General features: G+C 36.6%; 1 protein-coding gene and 1 long non-coding RNA gene across 2 annotated transcripts; one reads left to right on the top strand and one right to left on the bottom strand.

Moving 5' to 3' along the window:
* Positions 1-3,578: 3,578 nt before the first annotated feature.
* LOC108366788 (uncharacterized) lies at positions 3,579-14,086 on the top strand. The gene is made up of 3 exons (XR_001848157.1): positions 3,579-4,345; positions 4,703-4,706; positions 14,075-14,086. It is a non-coding gene; the product is annotated as an uncharacterized LOC108366788 (long non-coding RNA).
* On the bottom strand, positions 6,302-19,198 carry LOC108366787 (uncharacterized). Its single transcript, XM_017621258.1, has 5 exons — positions 17,415-19,198; positions 8,172-8,761; positions 7,857-8,100; positions 6,650-7,789; positions 6,302-6,578 (listed from the first exon to the last, which is right to left on the bottom strand). The coding sequence occupies exons 1-5, from the start codon at positions 18,621-18,623 to the stop codon at positions 6,411-6,413; spliced, it is 3,351 nt and encodes a 1,116-aa protein (XP_017476747.1). The 5' UTR covers positions 18,624-19,198; the 3' UTR covers positions 6,302-6,410.
* Positions 19,199-23,146: the final 3,948 nt, after the last annotated feature.

Here is a 23,146-nt window from a genome sequence, read left to right as displayed (position 1 = left end):
TGGTTCTTTAAATGGGAAGCAACGAAAAGATCAAAAGAGACAAGAAAACTTGAAACGAATTGACGGTACGGAGGTATCTGTACTCTTCCCCTCTCTTCTCACCTCCTTCGCCTACGAACGAGCAGACTTGAAAGCAAAACTTGACGTGTCTGAAAGGGGACTAACAAGGAGTATAAATACGAGCAGCCAACAAAAATTATGCAGAACGAAAAATGACACTGAAGATGGCACAACGCCGAAACCGGTTCGTCTCCAAACCAAATTTGACAAGGGATGACGGAAATTCGTTCCAAAAAAGGAAATTTTTATTGAGCTTTGTACCACGATTGTTTATTAGGAAATATTGAAAAAGCAACAAAGTCTAAGCGGTAGAAGTTATAGCAGCTATTTCGGAGATCACCACATCTCTTCATCAGATTTCTTTTTTCTAGACTTCAGCAGGGATCGAACCTGCGTATTCGATGTTCAAAGTCAGAAGCGTTAACCACTGAGCTATGTATATCCCGTAAACTCTTGTTGATAATTCATTTTCCTTATTCAACNTTAGTTCTAAAATGACGAATTTTTGAAATCGAACTTTGTGGTGCTAAAATTCGGATAAAATCAAAATTTTCCAGAAAAAATCAAATTTCGTCTTCATTTGCAAAATATCAGCTCTGCAACTTTCTTCTTTCTGACAAAAATTGCATTAGGGCTGCAAGTTTATAAAATACATCGACGTTTTTTCGATCTGAGGCAACAAAATATCGATGCATCCTGTATAAAAATCGATATTTTTGATGCAGCGAATGAATTAAAAATATACAAGAAAATGGAATAATTGGAACTTCGATAAATGTGGTGATGTACAATAATGTCAATGACATTAATATTAACCTTTCAATTGTGTATTAATGTCAGCGGCATTAATTCGATTGACATTAATGCACGTCACCATAAATGTTTAAGTATTAACTCACAGTGAAATGTATTTATAGTTACACAGCCCAGCTATACAAATAAATTCTTAAAAAATAAATAATATTTCAGATGCTTTATGATCTTAAAACTTTATCTAATGTNGTTACATCTCGTAAACTCTTGTTGCTAATTCATTTTCCTTATTCAACCAACTACTATCAAGTGCAGCTGATTTGCCGCTATTTAAACTCGACAGCGTGGTTGTTGTTGTCAATTCTATACATCCATTTGCTTATTTGCTTTTTTGTATAGTTTCAGGCAGGCTCTTCCTAAACTATGNTTAGATATCGCAGCGCATGTCAAAGGCTGTCGTCAAATTTTTTGTGGCAAGTTATTGATTTTCCATTTTCCAACACCGATGTCAAATGTGAAGTGAAATTTTTGGCATGAGTCAAAATTACCGGCCGTTTAGCTATGGGCAAATCAAAAATGTGGCTGGGTAGAACTCTTCATGCCCTATTATCTATTTTGTTAATTGTTTACTTAAAGATCTCGCTTTAAAAAGCAAAATCATACGTTGTGATTAAATGTAAGACTTTTTTAACAAACATACGTATGATTGCATCTGTATATAACGTGAAGCATGCAATTTGTTTTTTTTTTTTTAAGCAAGAAAAATAAATGAAATCATGTTATACGCCCCAAAAAAATAGTTTAAATATGCTACATTTGCCAAATTTTTTGATTTTTTTAAGATATTTTTTTGAAAAAAAAAAAAATTATTTGTATTTATTTTTGGTTGTGAAGCAAAAAAGTGCGATATGCATCGTTAATCATATTAATATAAGTTCATCTGGATTTCTTTTTCGATTTGAGTTGTCATTCTTACAAACAAACTTTTAAATTTTCAGATTTTTTTTTTGGAAAATTCAAAAAAATTCGAACTAAATCGAATTTGCACCACCAAATTACGAATCGAATAATCGAATGGTTGGGCAATGTTCGAAATTCGGAAAAAATCGTATTTCAACCCCCCACTACCCATCCCTACTATCAAGTGTAGCTGATTTGCCGCTATTTAAACTCGACAGTGTGGTTGTTGTATGTATAGAATTGACAACAACAACCACGCTGTCGAGTTTAAGGATATCTGCACACTTGTCGTTCAATCATAGTTGCGTTATCGTCTCGCCCTGATTAGCAACAAGAGTTTACGGGATGTACATAGCTCAGTGGTTAACGCTTCTGACTTTGAACATCGAATNAAAATCGTATTTCAACCCCCCACTACCCATCCCTACTATCAAGTGTAGCTGATTTGCCGCTATTTAAACTCGACAGTGTGGTTGTTGTATGTATAGAATTGACAACAACAACCACGCTGTCGAGTTTAAGGATATCTGCACACTTGTCGTTCAATCATAGTTGCGTTATCGTCTCGCCCTGAAATTTTGGGCCGAGCACATGCATTTCAAAGGAGGTCTGCACACTTGTCTTTTTCGGCTAGTTATCGGCAAATCGTAGAAGATGCAGAAACGGATAAGTTCGGAACTGTCGTTTGCTAATCGTTGTGCACGCATTGCTTGTTTACATTTTATGGGGAAAAATTAGTGAAAAAGTTAATATTTGCATTAAAATTGAATAAAAATTAGTGTCCTTGGCATAAAATCTGTCGAAATTATTAAAAAGTGGATTATTGCAATAAAATTCAATAAATCTGAGCGTTTTAACTATAAAACATGACGAAATTGTAAAAAGGCTCTGTGTGCCTTAAATGTGTGAATAAAAATTAGTGTCTTTGGCATAAAATCTGTCGACATTATTAAAAAGTGGATAATTGCAATAAAATTCAATAAACGTGAGCGTTTTAACTATAAAACATGACGAAATTGTAAAAAGGCTCTGTGTGCCTTAAATGTGTGAATAAAAATTAGTGTCTTTGGCATAAAATCTGTCGACATTATTAAAAAGTGGATAATTGCAATAAAATTCAATAAACGTGAGCGTTTTAACTATAAAACATGACGAAATTGTAAAAAGGCTCTGTGTGCATGCATACATTTCAGGAAAAGAAAAGAAGAGATATTACTAACAATTTATTTCTAGAATTGTTGCAGCACAGTCCATATTTTAAAAATTGCAGGTTTTTGTAAATATTTCGCGAAAATATCAACCAGAAAAACAGAAAATACCTGCTCCAAGTAAATTTTTAGACGCCAAATGAATTGAAATATCACCACCGAGTGTGCGAAAATGTAGTCGTCATGTAATCGTTGCATCATGATTGTGACGATGAAGTTACTATGATTGGACGACCAATGTGCAGAAAGCCTAAATAGCGGCAAATCAGCTGCACTTGATAGCACTGGGTTGAATAAGGAAAATGAATTAGCAACAAGAGTTTACGGGATGTACATAGCTCAGTGGTTAACGCTTCTGACTTTGAACATCGAATACGCAGGNTGTGGTGATCTCCGAAATAGCTGCTATAACTTCTACCGCTTAGACTTTGTCACTTTTTCAATTTTTCCTAATAAACAATCGTGGTACAAAGCTCAATAAAAATATTATCAAGATTTTTATTTTTAGAACATTTGGAAAATCGTAGTTTTTGATTTTTACTTTTTCGGTCAAAATTTCTTCGTTGTTTCGTCATTTTTATTTTTTCGATCAGAAGTAATAATTTTGCATTTATATGTTTTTCGATAATTTTTAACTGTTATAATAGAGACTACGCTTTTACTACTCTTTAAAATTTTTTATAAGCAATGAAATCTGAAAATAACGGTTATAGTATCTAAAATAGCGACTAAACTTGATCGAAAAAATAGAAATAATAAAAGAACCATTAAATTATGATTGTTGTTATGAAGATCATAACCCTTACGGTCGCCGCTTTGAGGCATTCTGTGAACCAACGAACCAGATAAAAATATAAAATAAATAATATTTGCGTAATTTATATTGCATTGCCCTCTTTTACCACAACAAAATGCATTAAGGGTATTTATTTCAGTACGCAAGATCCTTATTTGTGCAATTTTGTAACTTCGCGCAGTTTTTTTTTTTCATTTGGGCCAATATATCCCTTCATTCTGTGCTTTGTCTGTCAGTAGATTATTTGCGAAATTTCACAATTTCGATTTTAGGCTAGAAGCAGAATTCGCAGAAAGATCACATAAATTTCTTTTCTGGTAAACATTTTTTTAAATTCGAATTCGATGCTAATGAATTTAAATATTATATACATATGTAAGTAGGTGCAACATTGTGTATCATTTTATATTTTTAGTTTATTTGTATCAAATAGTTATTAAATACGCCTTATATATACACATTTGTTTGTATACTTTTTCATAGTGTACTACACATGCATTCGAATATGTATAATGTTTGAAAAGATACATACGTGCATAAACATGTACATGCATATGTATGTATGTATGTATTAGAGGTTTACGCCGACAGGCTTTGCGGCGGCGGCGTGTTCAACTTCAAAAAGNAATTTTTTCTAAAGCTTTGAGCACGGACATACATATGTACGCAAGATAGGTATGTAGGTAAAGATTAAAGAATAAAATATGTATGTAAGTTAGATTCAAATATTTTGCTTTAAAAAAAGTGTTCGAAACTTAACTATAAATATATATCGAGGGCTTATATTCAATATCCTTTATATGCAATTTTCACAAAAACTACTTTGTGATGTTAGAACCCATCTGGGACTTACCCTGTCATCACTGATTTTAATTCTGATTTTGCAATTTAATAGTAAAGCGTTATACAAGGTCAGCATTGATAGGTGTGTATAGTAACAAATAGTCCGTACTAATTTGTACTGGAACCTACAAATTTTTACTGGAAAAGTGTATAATAACACAAAAAATTTGCAAGAGAACACTGAATCGAGAGCGTAATAACACGAGAGCAGTGTTGCCGTTTTAGCCCTTTGGTGGCTAGATTTAGCTACCACATACTTTTTTTGGCCACATAAATTTAAAATTGCCCCTAGCCCTTTTTTTAGCCCTTTGGAGAATTTATTCATACTTGGCATGAAAAAGTTGTATATGCTTAATTTGATATATGTATTTTTTTCATTTATATTAGAGATGAATTTTTAAAAAAGAAAGACTGATATATATATATATATATATTAGATGTTCCTTACGTTTTTATACATACATACTGTGAAAGTGTTAGGGCTGTTAACATATTTATTAGCGATTTAACTATAGTTTAAAATAGATAAGTTTTAATTTTAATATGCTTAATTTGTTAAATGGCCCATCAAGTCGATTGACCGTGTATGTTATTGTGGTGTGATTGTACCAGCTGCTGATGCGACTCCAAAAACTATTTGAAAATTTTATGATTCTACCAGCATGCTGGTGTCATGAGTGGTGGAATCAGCTCAAGTAAAAAGTATTGTGGCGGAAATTTCTTCACTATATGAGTCAGAGCCGTGTTTGTGGAAGATTAAGTTCACGATATTGCAGTTATGAATTAAAAAAAAAAAACAATTTTTTAACGAAATGGTTGAAAAATTATGAAATTTCGGCTCTAATCATTTCGATCATTCCTGGACTTCATTTGTAAAGAAATAAATATTGTAGCAGCATGCTGGTAAGTTATATGCTTCGAGCTTGATAGTAAAATCACTTGATGGAGCTAGCAAGCTGGTGTCGTAAATTTCCCATTTTATACAAAAAGGTATTTGGTTGGATAAAATATTAGCCTTTTTTCCAGAGTTTATTGTTTTTCTATTCTCTTATTTACTTATTGGAAAATGTTTAGATGTACATATACTTATATATGTATATGTAAAAAAAAAATTTAGCTACCTTTTTTAGCCACAACGACTTCTTTTAGCTCTTTTTTTGCCCTTTTTTGAAAGGAATTTGGCTACCAGAAAAAATGATTCGCGGCAACACTGCACGAGAGAGCTGCAAATTCTTGCTAGTGAAATTTTTATTAGCAAAAATTAGCTATCAGAAGAAGAACTAGAATAAATGGCAAAAGCCGCCATTTGTTGAATTGGTTAAGCATAAACACAAGTAAAATGAGTGGAAATCAAAATACTAATGATGTACTTACTGGACTGTGTAAGTGCTTGTGTGTAATGCAAAAGAGTTTAAAACTGATCTATAAATAGTAAAGTATTTATAGCAGAATCTCGAAAAAAACGCAACACCTGTTCACTTGCAAGTTTTTACTAGTTTTGTGTTCAATAACTTTTTTTTGCTCTTTTTCTCAATTTTACGCTCTATTTTGCGTTTACGCTCTAGCTACAATTTTTTACTAGAGAAGTTACTATACACACCTAATATCAAGTCTTAGGTGGATTTTTCTATCTGAATCTCATTTTTGTGAAAAGTGCAGTTAGAGGATATTGAATATAAGCCCTCGATATATAAAACTTATAACCATGGTACACGCATGTGTATACATTTATGTATGTACATATGTGTAAAGAATCAACGATATTAAATAATTTATACTCTTAATGGATTTCAATTCATTTCCCGTTTGTCCCTCTGGCTTATTTGTGCCATTGTTATATATTGGCGTACGAGTCGTGATATCTCGTGCGCTTGCTCAGTCTGGACCCGTATTACTCGCTGTTGCATGAGATTACCAACTTTCATGTCCAGAAAGAGAGCACCGTCCTCCGATCGAACCTAAAGTATAAAAGTCAAAGTTTGAAAATTATTTTCCTAGTCCATATGTATAAGCTATTTATCTGACTAACCTTGCGGGTGGAAATTACTTCCATGAATGGCCAGTGCTGTAGCGTTTCATGCGTGTTTGGATCCAGGAATAGCACACCACGTCTATTTAAGGCCAGTATCAGATCACGCCACATTGGATTGGTGTCTTCGACATGTGGTCCCTCCTCGGCCCAAATGCGTTTCACTGCAAAGAAACTACTGCCGAACAAGGGCCACGCCGACAGCACCGTAAGAAATTGTGCCTTCACTTGGCCCGGCGTCAAGCCAGCAATTTGAGGCCAGGCAGATTGCACTAACCCCACCCATTGCGCCGGACGAATTTCGCGAATGCCCAACGCCGGTTTAGGCAGAAGGAATTTAATTTCTTTCATAGCCGGAACATGTGTTAGATCAGCGGCGCGATGAAGCAGCGCAGCTATACGGGCCATGTCGCGCACAATCTCTGGAATAGGCACTCCATTGCTAGGTATTTCCAATAGCAGACCCTCTAGGTAATCTGGCGCCACTTGATTGAAAAGCACCTCCACATAGAGAGGCGTTGGTGCAGGATCACGTTTTAGAGGGAAATGCCAAACTGAGCGACAGAATATCAAGTAGAATGGCTGGCCGGATTTAAGGAGCTCCGTTGTAACGTCTAATATATACTCGTCCGCAGCGAGGGGCATCGTAAAGGCGTCGCCTTGTACAATACAGTATAAAGAAAACTCCTGCTGCTCAGCCTCGGATTCCACGCTAAGCAGCGCACAAAGTTCGGCAATGACGTCAGCGACCACTGTTGAACAACGAGTGTTGACGACACGTTCCGCCCCTCCTGGCAGGCGATAAATTTGACGACGTGCTGAACGTCCAGCAGATACAGCAGTAACTTCTTCTACACTTGGAACGTTCTTCCGACCGCCACATCGCGCTGTTTTACGCAGATTAGCTAAACAAACCGCTGCCGTACCGTGACAAGAACGCCTCCGATCCGAAGCGGCCGAAGTCAAGTGTTCCATTAGGTAGGGGCGTAGCGCATCGGAGCATCCAAAGTAGGCTGCTAAAATGCTTAGCAGACGCCATGCACGCTGCGCAGAGTCCGGACACGGAGAGCGATTGGCAGTCGTCTGTTTCATCAACTGACAATAAACCTCATCGCGAAGCGCCAAATATTTATGACAATGCTGAAACAACAAAAATAATTTATATGAACGTTTTTTTTCGAAAAGTGCACCTCTTTGTGAGTTTTACCATAAGCACTGTGTAGACACACTTAACTTCAGTCAGCTCAGGATCGTGTGGTATATCACCGCAATAACGCAAAATACATTCAAAGCACTCGAGCGCTAAAGGAGCTAAGTCATTGGGCAACCGCAGCAGTGGCATACGAATGGGGATGCCTTGCCATTTCACAAGATCCGCATATGAAGGAGTCCGGCGATCGCCGTGGTCTCGAGTTGGATCGCGGGTGTGCGCACGAACTTCAGGATACTGACTGGAAAAGTGAAATATGGTTTTTGGATTCAAAAAAGTCTAATTCGATTTAATATCAAGCAATTAATTTACTCGTTTCGGAAGTGCTGCATGGCGAATTGAAGAAGAGAATATTTAGTGACGGACGGCGAGGGGCCGCCGCTGCCATTGGGTTCCTCCGTCATGTAGTTAGCATCAAGATGATGTGGCATCGCAGCATGATTGTGAGCAAGCATTTGTTGATGTTGTTGTTGCGGTTGCGGTTGCGGTTGCGGTTGCTGGGGCTGTTGCTGCATTTGCTGCTGGCTGCTGGATGTTTTGCGCGCTGAATGCAGGTAACTCGCCTGCTTTGTATACTGATGGCGTTCCTTTTGCGCCTCCGTGTGTGTGCTCGCATTTGGGATCATAGAATCGGCCTCACTGTCCAGCAAATGGTGCGCGTCATGGTGGACATCGACCTCCGTGTCGGCACTGTGACGCCCATGTTGCAGACCAACGGACTTTTCCAGATGATGTTCATGTCCGCTCGAAGAGTTCATTGCTGCCATACCGTTATGGCTATTGACCGCGTTTCCATGTTCACGATGGTTCGATTGGCGCGATTCCAGGCGTTCGATGGGGACATTTAGTGTTTGAGCAGCTGCACGGGCACCCGAAGACAAGGTGGAAGCTTTCGATTGGCTCTGAAATTGGGAGCAAAAAAATCATACCGTTATTAAGTTGCTTACATTTATTTCAGTAGTCAAAAACTGGTCTGTTGTGGTGAATGTGAAAGTTGTGATCCACTTCAATAAAATAAATAATGCGAAATTAAAGCAAATTGCAACAGCAAGAGGTGGGTACGAATGTAAATGGACTACTGCATGCAACACACATACTACAGCATGTAGTTGTTTGTTGTAGTTGCCCACGCAGGCTCTCGGCTGCATAGATATTTTTGACATTTACTCTGCTCCGCGCAAAAGGAGCTTTTGGGCGCAAGTATGTAGTGTAATGGATACAACTCCACCAACATGGAATCGACCACGCGACTAACCGTTTCAAATTCGTTACATGCAAATACTGAGGCTTGATTGCATGATTAAGGTGCTATCAAGTTTCGCGTGATTTACATTTTCTACATACATATGTACATACTATGTATGTACATATATATTACATATAACACGAAAATGTTAAATAACTTTCAATATAATAGATATGTTATATCATGTTTGTATGTGTGAATGGCGAAATGTCCTCTACATAATGCATAGGTATGTATGTGTGTACATATCGCACGTTTAACAATAAAGATATTTAATTAAACATTTTAAATTTGTGAGAAAACGCAATCAAAATCTGAACAATTAATATATGTAGTTGGCATAGAAAAAAACATATAGAAAAACACATATCTTCGCCATCTTTGGCCAGTTTAGTTATCTGTTAGACTGTATAATAAAATCTCCAAAATTTAGATTTTGATTTAATTCTCTTCATTATTAAATCGAGCCCTAACCGCCAAAAGGACGTAAGCGACAAAATGTTCGATTTTATGTTTTTGACAGAAATCGATTACTTTTACCACCATACGCACCAGCTGTTAAAATTTCAAATTCCTACGTGGTACCGTTACAAAATTATATCGAAAGCAATTTTGGCTAAAGCGTTTAATTGTACTCTGTTTAAATTTTTTTGTGGCCGCAGTGCCAAGCAATTTCTGCACTTTGCACTAAACAATTTAATACAAACAAATAAAAATTCGAAAATTGGGCTCAACTAGTCTCTTGCAAATTTTATTAGCTTTCATCTAAAAAAAATTATTAATCAAATCGGTTGGGAAATGAAGGCTCCAGTGAATTATGAACATTAAATTCAATTTATTGACCACTGTGCAGTGTCGGTTAAGCCTTTTCCTCCGTGAACAATTTTTCATTGCAGAGGGGGAATTGTTATATTCTTGTGTGAAAGTTTTGAAGACCGTCTATTTTTCTTCCAAACATGGACTATTTACAAACAAAGGTAAATACATATACTTGTGGTAGATTTTTAAGTGTTAAAATACTTGGTTGTTGCAGAGTTTAACTAAATGCGCACTCGTACCATACAGGGACACAGATTCTTCTGAAGAGTTAGTTGAAGAGGAAAATTCTGTGTTCTTTTTCTAAAATATTGCACTCCAATAAGGCACAAAAGGCTCATTCTTTGCCCTTTCATGCTTTTTAGGGGAGATGGTTTCTTTTTTTTTTAATATATCTTTTGGCTTAACCGCCGCAATTGCATGCTGTAGCATTTTTTTTGTATTTCATTAAAGATGGGCAAATAAAACGACCAGTATATACCTAACATCATAAGTACCTCGTTCATTGCGGTTTTCATAAAAAAAACGCCTACTGAAAAATTTACTTTTTGTCGCGTACGCCCTTTTGGCGGTTAGGGCTCGAAATGTGCGATATGCAAGAACGTTTTCAATAATACTCATAATATTTAACTTGAAAGGCGTTACTTGGAATCGTAGTAATCCCCGTTTAATTTCATACATACATATGTTCCTCATAAAATTTTAAACAATTTGTAGAAAGGCTCTACTTTAGTTCTCAAGGCTTCATTTCTCGTACATAGTAACTCCATAAGTAGTTCATATCAAACAAAATGATTGTTATTAAAAAAAATTCATATTTTACCATTTTTCTGATTTCTACGAGTTCAATGCTTCTATAATCTTTGACATAAAATTTTACCATGGTGACGTATAACTTTCCGAAATCAGCAACGGAAAAATCAAACCGTGGTTGCGCACATTTGCCATTACAATCTGCTGTGGTTTGGAAGTAAAAGAGACCGATGCTTTGTATTTTGAATGCAGCCAAATACATAAATATACGAGCATTTTTTCTGGAGAGCTGTAAATTGCATGATACAAAAAAGAAGGTATGTAGTTCCATTGTCACTTTTTTGTCGCCATATTAACAACCTGACAATTAAGTAGATTGTGACATTTCGTGCTACCACCATTCCCAGTATCCAAAACCCTCCAAATTTTGTTATTAATTTTCTGGTTATTTACAAACATTTTGTTCTTAGAATCGAAATTTTAACAGCAAAAGGTATGTATATTGTTGGGTACGGCTCGGCTACTTGTACAATAATTTTGGGTTAATGTGTCCAAATGCTTAACCCAAAGCAAAAAATTTTGACATTCACGTGTGATCAAACAATTACACGTTAGTTTAAAATAAAAATTTATGAATAAATTCGGTTTAAAATATGGACCTTTTTAAAAAAAAATATTGTGCTCAACGTAGCCGGTGTTGGACCTACATTTTCTCTGTAAAAATTCGAATTTTACCCAATTTTGTAATGGGTCCGTCTCCGCTTGCCACCCCAAAACCATTGAACAAATAACCGAACATTTCCCCTTTTGTTTCTTTAAAGATAAGAGGTCTAATGCTTAATAAGTTTATAATTGTGTTTCTAGTTTTCATACTACCCATAAATCATCAATTTTGTTTCACACCCCTCCAATATTGAACAGTAAAATATATTTGTTTTTACCCACAGGAACAACGATATTGTCGAAATATACTAGAATTAGATAATAGTCACTTCACTGAAAGTCATGAGGCCCATGGGTCCCAAAGTAAATTCCGTTTTCAAGTTACTTGAAAGACATGGGCAAAGACAATATCGAAATTGTAATTTCAGTGTCTGAAATATATCAGAAATAAACGTATCCGATATAGAAGACTGTAATAGTCTTGGCTAGCTCCATTGTGAAATAATCAGATGACATAATGACATTAAAGAATTTTAAAATATGTTCACTAAAATTTTATTAATGTAAAAATAATGATTTTGGCAAGTAGTTAACGAATTTAATGTAAAATTTAAACATTTTTAAGAAAAGATATTAATTATTTTTAAAAGGTAAATGTTAATACAACTATTTTATTTATACTCTCAAATTTAGGATATAAAATCCCCTCTACCAAAAAAATAAAATTGGGCAACGCCGCTTCGAATTTTTTACAATTGTGCAATTGTCAAAAATCTCCCTTTTAATCAAAAAGTTGTTTATTGAAACTACCTTCTTTTTTGTATCATGGTAAATTGATTTAATGAAATTTTGTTAGAAGAAAATTTCTTTTCATTTTCTTGACCTGCATTTTATATGAATTTTTCGTTTTTCTTGATAACTGTATACTATGTTTAAAAACGAAAGTCGTCCAATACACATCTTTCAATTGGAAACGGAGGTTTTCGAAAATTCGGCTAAGGCCTATTGCTTCACAAAACCTAAACCAAATTCTTTATCTGACGTTGCTAAAAACTCCTTCCAATTTTCGTCGCAGCTGTCAATCTGAATTCGTAGGCTAGCGCGTAGTGATCTCGTTTAGTGCAGTTCAAGATACTCATACTATCAATAGTTAGCATTTAGTAAGTTTTGTACCAACATTGGAATTGAAATGATGACCGCCTATCTGCGAAATCGATTTCAGTGTTGAATGCTAGCAGCCACAATAGATACGAATTGGGCCAGCGCCAGCAGCACTGCGTATGCGACCGTTATGGCACGTTCCAGTGACTTCCCAAGTTGAGAGCAATTCAATCTAAGTAATTTCACACAAAATGCAATTGTTGTATCGTATGTAACTATTGCGAATTGAAATGGTGCAATGGTGCAATGGTGAGCTTGAGTATTTTGTATGCATGTACATATGTATGTATGTGTGCTCATGTGTTGCCGTTGCGCTTGTTACGCGCTTTTAAAACTGGCCGCTGGTGGAACGCGCCGCAATATATATGTCTCACCAATGCTTTCCACCCGTACGCGCCACGTCCAATTGTAAAATTAAGATTCCGAATTTAAATTCATTCTCGAGCATTTTTCAGACCAATAGAAAATATGTATGTATGTATATGTACATATATATGTATGTATGTGTGCGTTGCAATGGAGTGGAGGATTTGAATCAAGCCAAAGTGTAAATTGCGGTTCGCACCAATGCGCCACAATGACCGCTCGGTCACAACACCGGCCGCAATTGTAGATTTGTGTGTTGGCTGGCCATGCGGATTATTTTCATGCACCTGCAACTTTCTATTTCATATTTTTCGTGTTATATTTTTAATCAACAACTGATGTGTTTGTGATTTTCTTTCGTGTAGATTTCATTGAATTAATATTTGGTCTGTGCAAACCTCTGTCTATACCTTGTGCGAAATAATAGCACTTGTTTAACATATTTTCTTCATTCTTAATTTTTATTTAAATTTTATTATTTTTGTATGAAAATATTGTTAACTCAATAACATAAACCATATCAAAGCTTCAAAATTTGTGCAAAATTCTCGAAAATTCAACAAATTTCAAAAAGTGTTCACCAAAATTTCAAACTTTTTAATCAGAATGGCGGTTCGTGCTATAAGGGCTAGATACCACATAAACAATACGCGTGCACTTTAAGTGGGTTGTATTTTTTTTTTTGTTTAAGTTATATAGATTGACGCTTACACAATATGTTAGTATTTGGCGGCGCTTCTCCTCCGATTTGTGGCGTGTGCCACAAAGGAGGGATACAGTTTTCATGGCAGAAATATACTCGGATATTTGCCATTGCCTTCCGAGGGGCGACCGCTCTTAGAAAAAACTGTTTCTTTTATTTTGTTTTTGATGTTAGTCGGAAACTCGGCTCGATCCCAGGCTCTGCGGAATGGTAGTGCGCACTTCTAACTAGTGATGTGCTGAATTATCGGTACTTCAAAAATATTTCGGTACCCAATACCGATTCTTTACATTAAACCGTCGCCGCTTTATATATTTAAAATTTATAAAAAAAAATATTTTTATAGCATTTTATATGCTATCGGCTAAAAAAATTGAACTTGTCACAACAGCAAAATATTATTTTATCAGTTTTCACTTAGTAGATCCAAGGTTCGAGAACAATGCTTTAAGAGATGAAGAAGACTTTCAGGCCTAAAAAGATAAAATCGTCCGATTCATCTACTAGAACAAAAATTTTTCAGACAAGTAACAGTTCCTCTGCATTATGGCGACGGACAGACATACGTATGTAAATATACATATACATTTTTCATTTGAAACAATATTAAAAGTTCTCTTTACCCCTACATTCGGCTTTTGATAAGCGAGTCTACCCTGAACGGGGTTTTCCATATTTTTTGGCCTATGTGCGCTTTTTTAGAAACTTAAACATTTCGGTACCGAGTATCGAAAGTATTGAATACTTTTTAAATCGGTACCAAGTATCGATCAATACTTAAAAGTATCGACTCAGACATCACTACTTCTAACTACTACGCTACAGCGACCGCATTGCATTTCAAATGGGTTTTTTTATACCCCAGCGCACTTGTGCACAAGGGTATTAAAGCTTTGTTCACATAACGGTTGTTTGTAACAGGCAAAACGAATCGAGATAGATATAGACAAATGTACACATAAATGTTCTGAATGAAAAAAGAAATCGATTAAACGGCGACTGTCTATCCGTCCGTCCGTCCGTCGATAACTCGAATAAAAATTGAGATATCTTAACGAAACTTGGTGTGTGTGACTCCCATATAACGGTAGTTTTCAGATATACGAAAACTGCGATATTTTAGTAACTAGTGAAGCTTATTCACTAAAAATGTATGTCTACAATGATTTTTAGAGGAAAAATAAAAAAAATAATTAATTTTTGGAAAATCGGCTCCGCTGACCGTAGACTTCTTTTTACTTGTTTTTATTTAAAATTACTTGCTTAAACTAACTTTGGTCTAAGTACAAAGCAACTACTAAGATCGCAATTTATAGACAATTGAACTCATCTTTCATGCACGAATTCAAACCTGACCAAGTTTCCTACTGGGAATTCTGGTGATCAGTGGTCACTCTGGGTTTTTATATGTATAGATGCGAATATTCGGTGGTGAGGTGGACTAATTAAATGATGCATGTATGTATGTATATATACGTACGGTACCTACTTATGTATGTATAAATACTTAAGCAGGTGTGAATAATGAAAGAAAGAGATACATAATTACAAAAGTAGATAATAAATAATTTATTCCGTACAATTAGATCACAGTTACTAATTGAACTTGAAATTTGGCAATAGAAAGTGTCTATCAATGAAAACTAAGAATGAAAGCAGCAACGAAAGATTATAAAAATGGAAGTTTAATAGTATAATAAGCACAACAAAAAGTATGCCTCAATGAGTTAACTCAAATTTTCGACAAATTTCACTAAAGCCCCATAAATACTCGTATTAAAAGTGTACGGATTTGTACATACATACATACATACATATGTATGTACATACGCTGTAAATGTACGTACAAGCATTTGTGTTGCGCTCCCGAGTTCTGAGCTCTTTGTGGGCACCCAATTCCAAATGGAGCTAGCAATGAACACTCGCTTCGTTCGACTGGCATGCGGGAAACTTTTTTATGTTCATACTCCAATTTTGCTGAGTGCGCGGTCACTTTACGGTTGCAGTTCAAGTTCGGCTTGAAACGGAATGGGGCAGTGTTGCCACACATGGGCTTTTCCTACCAAAACTTGTGGGTTTTTTTTTACATTTGGCAGGTTGGTAGGCTAGATTGGATTTTTGGTAGGTTTGAAATTATGTATCTCCAAACATTTTAGCAAACTTGTTTACACGAATATTTCACCGGTGCATTCGTATAATGGCGACCCCAAACATGTAAATATATCTGATTCGTAAGTACAAGCGTATACCTATATTATTGCCAATGTACAATATGAACATCCATAAATACTTTATGCGCCTGTGAGTTAATTTAAATTGAACTTAACTACCAAGGAGCACTAAAGACTGGTGTGCTGAAAAGGGATTGTCAATACACCCACTGAAGTCCACTATTGTCCCATTTACCAAAAGAAGAAAAGTCAACTTGATTACGCCAATAGTGGCAGGCACAGTAAATGAGTTCTCAGAGTAGGCGAAATATTTAGGAGTAGCTCTGGACAAAGGCTCAACTCAAAGTCACATCTCTCGAATGTAACCAACAAGGCTACAAGGGCATTTTTTGCCTGTCAGAGACTTCATGGTAAGACGTGGGGAATATCACCCAAACTTTCAATACGTTAGGCCGAGGCTACGCAATGAGCGGCAAAGCGGCGGGTGGTTGAGGGGCATTTATGTATGGCGCCGCACTCAGCCGCTCGACGCTTGGCCTCCACCTTAGTAAAACCCTTTGTTAGATACGCGGCACAGGCCTGGTGGCCCTACGGCTTCCAAATATTATCAGCATGAAAACTGGAGTTCGTCGGGTTCATTTAGAGGTTCTTAAGCCTAGGGAACTCCGAAAAACTCCTTAACTTAGCCGGGAGGGTCTTAGAACTCTTACGGGTTGCCTGACAGCACTGGCACTTGAAGTTAGGGTACGATTTGAATAAAATGGAGTTTTCTGTAGAGAGGGACTGCAGGTTTTGTGGGCTGATGGGGGAAACCCCACTTATCATCAACAGCAGACTAATACACCTTGGGGAACGATTGTCTGCTCCATCCAAAATTTGCAACATAAATATCCGCACGAATAGCACAAAAGAACTTCTTAGGTGAAACAAATTTTTGGTAGGACATTTTGGTAGGAAACGAAATTTGTCCGTGGCAACACTGCAATGGGGCCGGACAGAGGAGCAAAATCATACACTAACACTTCGCGAGCACACACGCACAAAAGTTCGCTGCTCTAAAAGTGGCAATTCGGTCAGCTGGCCGATTCGACACCCAACTTAGCGGTCATAGCTACAGCATTAACCGCTATGTGAGTGCAACATTTTGTTTTGGCAACCATTATGTTTACATGTATACATATATTTTTATATGCACATATGTATGTATGTATGTATATATTTATGTAGTTATTGTAAGAGTTGTACGGCTATCGCTGGAGCGAGTTTTTTGAAAGGAGTTTTGCATTTTGCGCTCTTGCAGCGCTTAATGCTGCCATTCGGTCCCCTAACCTTGTGCTCTGTTTCTTCACTCATATGCCTCCGTAAACATTTTATCACTTACGCAATGAAACTCACATTCGCTGGACCGGTGGCGAAATTGGAATACCTTTGTCAATTAAATGTTGGTTTAAGTGCCTTTATGTGTCTAATGCACTAAAAACATACATACATAGTTTACGGCCTATTCATATAACATACATACATACATATGTATATATGAATGTTGAATTATTAGCTTAGTCAATTTGGTGTTCGTGACTTTGCTCTCAATTTAAATAACCTTTTTTGAATGACCTTGTGTATCGATAGTGTATAAATCTTAATTAGTGGTCTCGAATATTGTCGTGAAGATTTACCTCTGTCAGGCTCATTGTCTCAAATCGTGCTAATATTTCTTTAACAGATACTTTACACTCGCCCGGTTCTTCGACTATGGTTTCCATACGGCCGACAGATCCGCTGCTGGCAAGACTGGGTCGCCGAGGCTTATTCGAGCCTTGCTGTTGGTTGCCATTCGTGTTGCCGCTATTTTCATTATTGTTATTGCTACTGGCATTTGCATCTGTGTTTATTATCGAAGCATTTTCGTATCCACTCGTTGAATGTTGCTCCTTCTCTCGCAACTCTATTTCCTCGTCGCGATCTGCAACAGCTTCATTGGCGTTGTCTTCTTTCGCAAAACCATTTTCACTGCCATCATCGGATTGTTGTTGTTGTTGTTTGTTCTGAATAGAGCCCCATATTGTTTCCAAAGGATTATCCTTTTGTACGAATTCCTTTTCATCGTTGCTGTTATTATTTTTGTCTCTTTGGTATTTTGTATATTCATTATTTTTGGAATTGTTACTGCCATGATTACTGTTATTGTTATTGTTGTTGTTGCTGTTGTGACTTTTAAACATTTCATATTTGTACATTTGGCCGAAATCTTGACCAGTATCATCTTGCTGATCACTATCGCAACAACAGCCCGCTTCTACGCCAACAGCCGTCCAGCACTTGTGTTCGTCTTCCTCTGCACTCCACGCATTATCAAAGTCCGCATCGTGGCTCAGCGAGGAGCACTGTTCGTTGAACTCTCGAATTGTTTCATCCGTCAACTGATCCAAGTCGCTGCGGCGATGCACTTGCACCGCTGTTGTACCAGTTATGTGCGCAATTTCTGCATCATCCGAATCAGTGTAAACCAAATCGTGATTGTCGAATACATCTTCGGCGTCTGTTAACTGATTCAATGAATCCAACGAAGCTGTCCTCGTGAGAATGTCCTCCAACGACTCCAATCCTTGCTGTTCACTTGTACACTGCACACAGGATTGCAAATCGCCTCTGTCCTCTGTCCGGCAACTGAGTGGTGCATTATCACGTACAGAGTGCGTTTGTTTTGGAGCAGCTAAGTTCCGGCCAGGAAGTGCAGCATTGCTTTGCAGTAGTTTAAAATTATTAAATTTGTCGTTGTTCATTTTATTGATCAACGACTCAACCTTATTGACGATACTGCTGAATTTATGGTGGGCTGTGCCACTGCTATGGCTGCCTTGAGACTTGGATGACATGGAGGACATCTTTGTTGTGTTGATGCACGACTAATAAAATGCGGATTATAGAACAAGGATTACGCTGACACTTTTATGTTGGCTTCTAGCGCTTTCCATTTGCACACTTGCACCCTACGCACTATGGAAATATTTCTATGTATATATGTTTTTGTTTCGTTTTTTTTTTGTTTTTTTGATTCAGTGGCTTTTCTTGTGTTATATGTACATATCTTTTATGATTTTATATGCTGCACAACAAGTGAAAGTTGTATGCGCGCACCGATTAGCACCGACCGCGCACCAAAGTCTCTGCGCAATTAAAAGGCCGTAATTGGCTAAGTAACCGACTGAGCCTGAGCTCTGCTTCGCGTCACTGTCAACGAACTCTGAGCGCGCACCAGTTTTTGCCAATTGACCAAGTGTCAGCTGTTGCAATTCGAATAGGAATGCACATATTGTATGTATGTACATTTGTATGTCCATTAATTCAAAGCATTCAGAAAGGAACTGGAACAGGCCATATCCCCACTTTTTTTTTTTATTTGCAGTGATCACTTGTTTTCTGTACACATGTATGTAGCTATATATGTATGCATATTTTGATGCCAGATGTATTCAATCACAGCATAGCATTCAACTGTCTTTGTGCGCCAAGGCGATTTTCACTTTTTTATTTTCTGCTCATTTACTCTACTCGTTCCATACAAACTAATAGCACTCCAACCGGATATGCAATGACATTGCGCGGCATTCGCCTTTTTCTTGTCGTTTGACGTTGCCGTAAGGAAGCTGGACAGAGCGGTCACAAAACACATCGAAACTCGAGACGTACTCGCGACGAGACAAATCAAATTTTTCTCAAATGAAAAACAATTTTCCGCAGCTTTACTATTTAACCGTAAATTTTCCGCACAGCGGTAGTAGCCGCTGAAGCTATGTTGTCGCGACTGAAGATTTGAAAAATGCCGAGCGATCACTTGACCATTTCACCAGCCGACCAAGCTTCGCTCGAATACTAATGCAAATACATATGTATGCATTCATGTACATCATACATATGTACATACATATGTACACAGAAAATGTGGCTAAATGCTCATGCAAGAGTGGCTCAGTGCAATTCTTTGCAGTTTGACCATTGCTTACTTCACTAATGGCCAACTTTATGGCCAACAAAGAGAGTCAGAGAGTAGTATGTAGTTTTTGGGTATAAGCACGCACTTACATATGTATGCACAAGCCAATGTTCATATGTTACGTACTTACATACATATGTATGTATGTATATGGAAAACTCGGCTTTATGCATTTTGTTATGATGGATGATGGGGCGACAGACCGGTGCTTCGCTCGAGTGTGTAGAAATTTAATTGAATAAACTGTTTTTATGGCATATGTAACTGTGATGTATAAGTGTTTTCATATTAAACTTTTTAACTCTCATGGCACTCGTTAGCAAAGAAAGGCTCATGAGCGTACGCTGAGCATAATTTAAGGGGGCGGGCGGTGGCTGAGTTTTTTTTAGTGTAAATTTTATTAGAAATGTTAAAATATAGCTATTAAAAATTTATGATAATTTACCCCATTAATTGTTCTATTTTTAAACGACTCCAAAAGAAGGCGGAGGTTATCAATTCATTAACCGATTTCGATAAATATCTTTCTGGTGCCTCAGGGAAGGGTCCCATACTAATTTGGTTTAGATCCGATCATTGGATCATGAAAAAATTAACGGTACTTCTAAATTTTTATATGATACTTGAAGTCGGCTGTATTTTTTGCTTAAAAATTACTTGTTATTGTAACATTGAGTTATACCGAGGCCTACAAAGGAATTTATATTTCATAAAGTTTATTATGAACTTATTGAAGAGTTAAAATACAAATTTATTAGTTACCTTAATTCATGCAAATTTTAAAATGCGACTTCGTCTTTACACCAAACCCATAATTCATTAACCCATTTTTCATTATTTTTAACCGACTTCAAAAAAAGGAGGAGGTTATCTATTCGTCAGAATATTTTCTTTTTTATGTACATATGTTACCGCATAACCGATTTCGATAATTATTTTTTAAAGGAAAGGTGGTATCTCAGAGCTGGTCCCATCCTAATTTTGGTTTAGATCCGGTTATTGGATCATGAAGAAATTAACGGTAATCGTAAAGTTTTACATGAGAATTGAAGTCGGTTTTGTTTTTTGCTAAAAAATTACTTGTTTATGTAAATAATAAATAGTCTTCGAGTGTCTTCTGAAAATCGATAAATTGTTTTAGTGATGATTTCATTTATGTTTTTCCTACCAAACCTCTGTGAACGCTAAGCATACCTATACCTAAATTTGGAAATTGAAAATTAGGGATATTTTTGCGCCCCCAGCCCGTACCTGTGTGCGCCCATGAAGAGGCTTCTTCAGTTTTATAGTTCATGAATTGTGTATATCAAATTGTTTTAAATGATTAAGCTAAATTTAAAAATAAACATACATATGTACAAAGTTTGTTATTACAATCCAAAAATTGCAAATGTTTGTAGGTTCCATTAATTGTTTCCAACGAATCAATTTAGTATTTCACGAAATACAGTTGAACGGCATACATATGTTATATAGGCCGCTAATAAAAGTAAAACGATAAATTTTATCTCTCTTTCATTAATTTTTTAACAACATTTATGTACATGCATATGCCTTTTGGATCATTATTTGTTTCGCTTGACTGCACATTAGGGTGGTCCAAAAATGTATGGGAGAAAAGTAAAATCGGAAATTTAATGCTCTCACCCCCTAGGATTGTTCTATACCGTAAAAAAATATACCCCTGTTTTTTTTAGTTTAAAATCAAAATATATTTAGAGGTCGCTCAAAGCGCTCCAAGTTTCCCATGTATTTTGTATGGGGAAAAAAGACTTTTCGTAGAAATGGCATAGAATCCATGGAAATCAAAATTTTTCAATCTGAAAACTCTGCTTCCCTTAAGAAGACTTCAGAGAATAAAAAAATATTTAAACGTTTTTTAATTTAAACTATTTTTTCTTTTTTTCTTTTGTATATTTCTGTTTGAATATTTGATTTTTTTTGGGATATTTCGGAGACCCTTAAAAAATAGTTAAAATTAAAAAAATGTTTAAATAAACAATTGGGCATTATTCTCTGAAGTCTTCTGAAGAGAAGCAGAGTTTTCAGATTGAAAAATTTTGATTTCCATGGATTCTATGCCATTTCTACGAAAAGTCTTTTTTTCCCCATACAAAATACATGGGAAACTTTGAGCGCTTTGAGCGACCTCTAAATATATTTTGATTTTAAAATAAAAAAACAGGGGTATATTTTTTTTCGGTATAGAACAATCCTAGGGGGTGAGAGCATTAAATTTCCGACTTTACTTTTTTTGGACCACCCTACTGCACATACTACTACCCCTGCTTGCAAAATGCACAATGATATGTCAAATGTTATGATTTTCTGCTCATGAATTTTCCATTTGGAAGCAAAGGCTCTCACAAATGTCTACCAAGCCACAAAAGTTGAAAAGCTAGATTGTGCCTGGCCGAACTTGTTTTTTTTTGCGGTGATCTGCACCTTGTTTCGTATCAAAGTGTACAAAAGTCATTTCGTTTTAGAGTTTATCGACATTACTCGGCTTTGGCATGCTGCTCTATCGCTCACCTTGCTCAATAAAATTGATATGTATGAGTAGATCTATTATTAAAAGGATAGGTGATTAAATCCTAAGATAGAAAGGTTCACAAAGCTAATTTAACTGCACGTTTCTTAATGCCCAGAGTTTATTGGTTAGCGTGTTTTTTTTTTTTATTTTATTTAAAAAATTCGATTCAAAAGAGTAATAAGTTACNGTGTTAGCGTGTTTTTTTTTATTTTATTTAAAAAATTCGATTCAAAAGAGTAATAAGTTACTCGAAAGCACTAACTTACCTTGCGGAACTCTTGTACGAAAGTTGTAATCATCGCCTGAATTGAAGCTGCTCGGGCTGCATGCAGAGCCAAATGTTCACCGCTACGCAAATTGAGTTGCAGGGAAGCTGGACGCGGCAACGTGATTGCGTTTTGAATTTCATTTAGTGATATGGATTGCACAACAATCAGATATTCTGCATCACGGCGCGCCAAGTAAAGTCCATTGTGTGAAATGCCCATTATGGAGACGTCGGGGTACTGCGGCGCACCTTGCACTGCAAATAGACGCGCAAAATAGAGTGGCCAACTGCGTGCCATATCGATCAAGTGGCGCTTGACTATTGCTCTGATATTCTGGCTACGCAAGGTCTCGACGTTTACGCCATGCCCGTTCAACATGCTCAATGCCACGGATTTCTCTTGTGGCGAAATGCGTAGACAGGGAGTTATGCCGAAAACGTCGGATACCACCTGTGCAAAGAGCAAATCTAAAGCAAGAGGCGGCCCTATCGGTTCATTGGGATGAAATACTTCTTTGCGAACGCGTAATCTCCATGGCACCCTGTTATATGTGAAACAAGCGGTCGCTGGACTCTTAATAGAAGGCGGGGCTGGTACAGGAGCTGGTATAAC

This window comes from Rhagoletis zephyria, unplaced genomic scaffold, assembly GCF_001687245.7.
Source record: "Rhagoletis zephyria isolate East Lansing unplaced genomic scaffold, Rhagoletis_zephyria_1.1 Rzeph_scaffold_02401, whole genome shotgun sequence".
Lineage (NCBI taxonomy): Eukaryota > Metazoa > Arthropoda > Insecta > Diptera > Tephritidae > Rhagoletis > Rhagoletis zephyria.
Note: the sequence above shows the minus strand (reverse complement) of the source record. Positions and strands in the feature narration are given on the sequence as shown.

Excerpts from the sequence above, each read along its gene's own strand:
- LOC108366787 (XM_017621258.1), bottom strand. The coding sequence starts at position 18,623 with ATGTCCTCCATGTCATCCAAGTCTCAAGGCAGCCATAGCAGTGGCACA. Across the intron at positions 8,762-17,414 it reads AGACAATGAGCCTGACAGAG|AGCCAATCGAAAGCTTCCAC; the intron begins GTAAATCTTCAC and ends TCCCAATTTCAG. Across the intron at positions 8,101-8,171 it reads ATGCAGCACTTCCGAAACGA|TCAGTATCCTGAAGTTCGTG; the intron begins GTAAATTAATTG and ends TCACTTTTCCAG.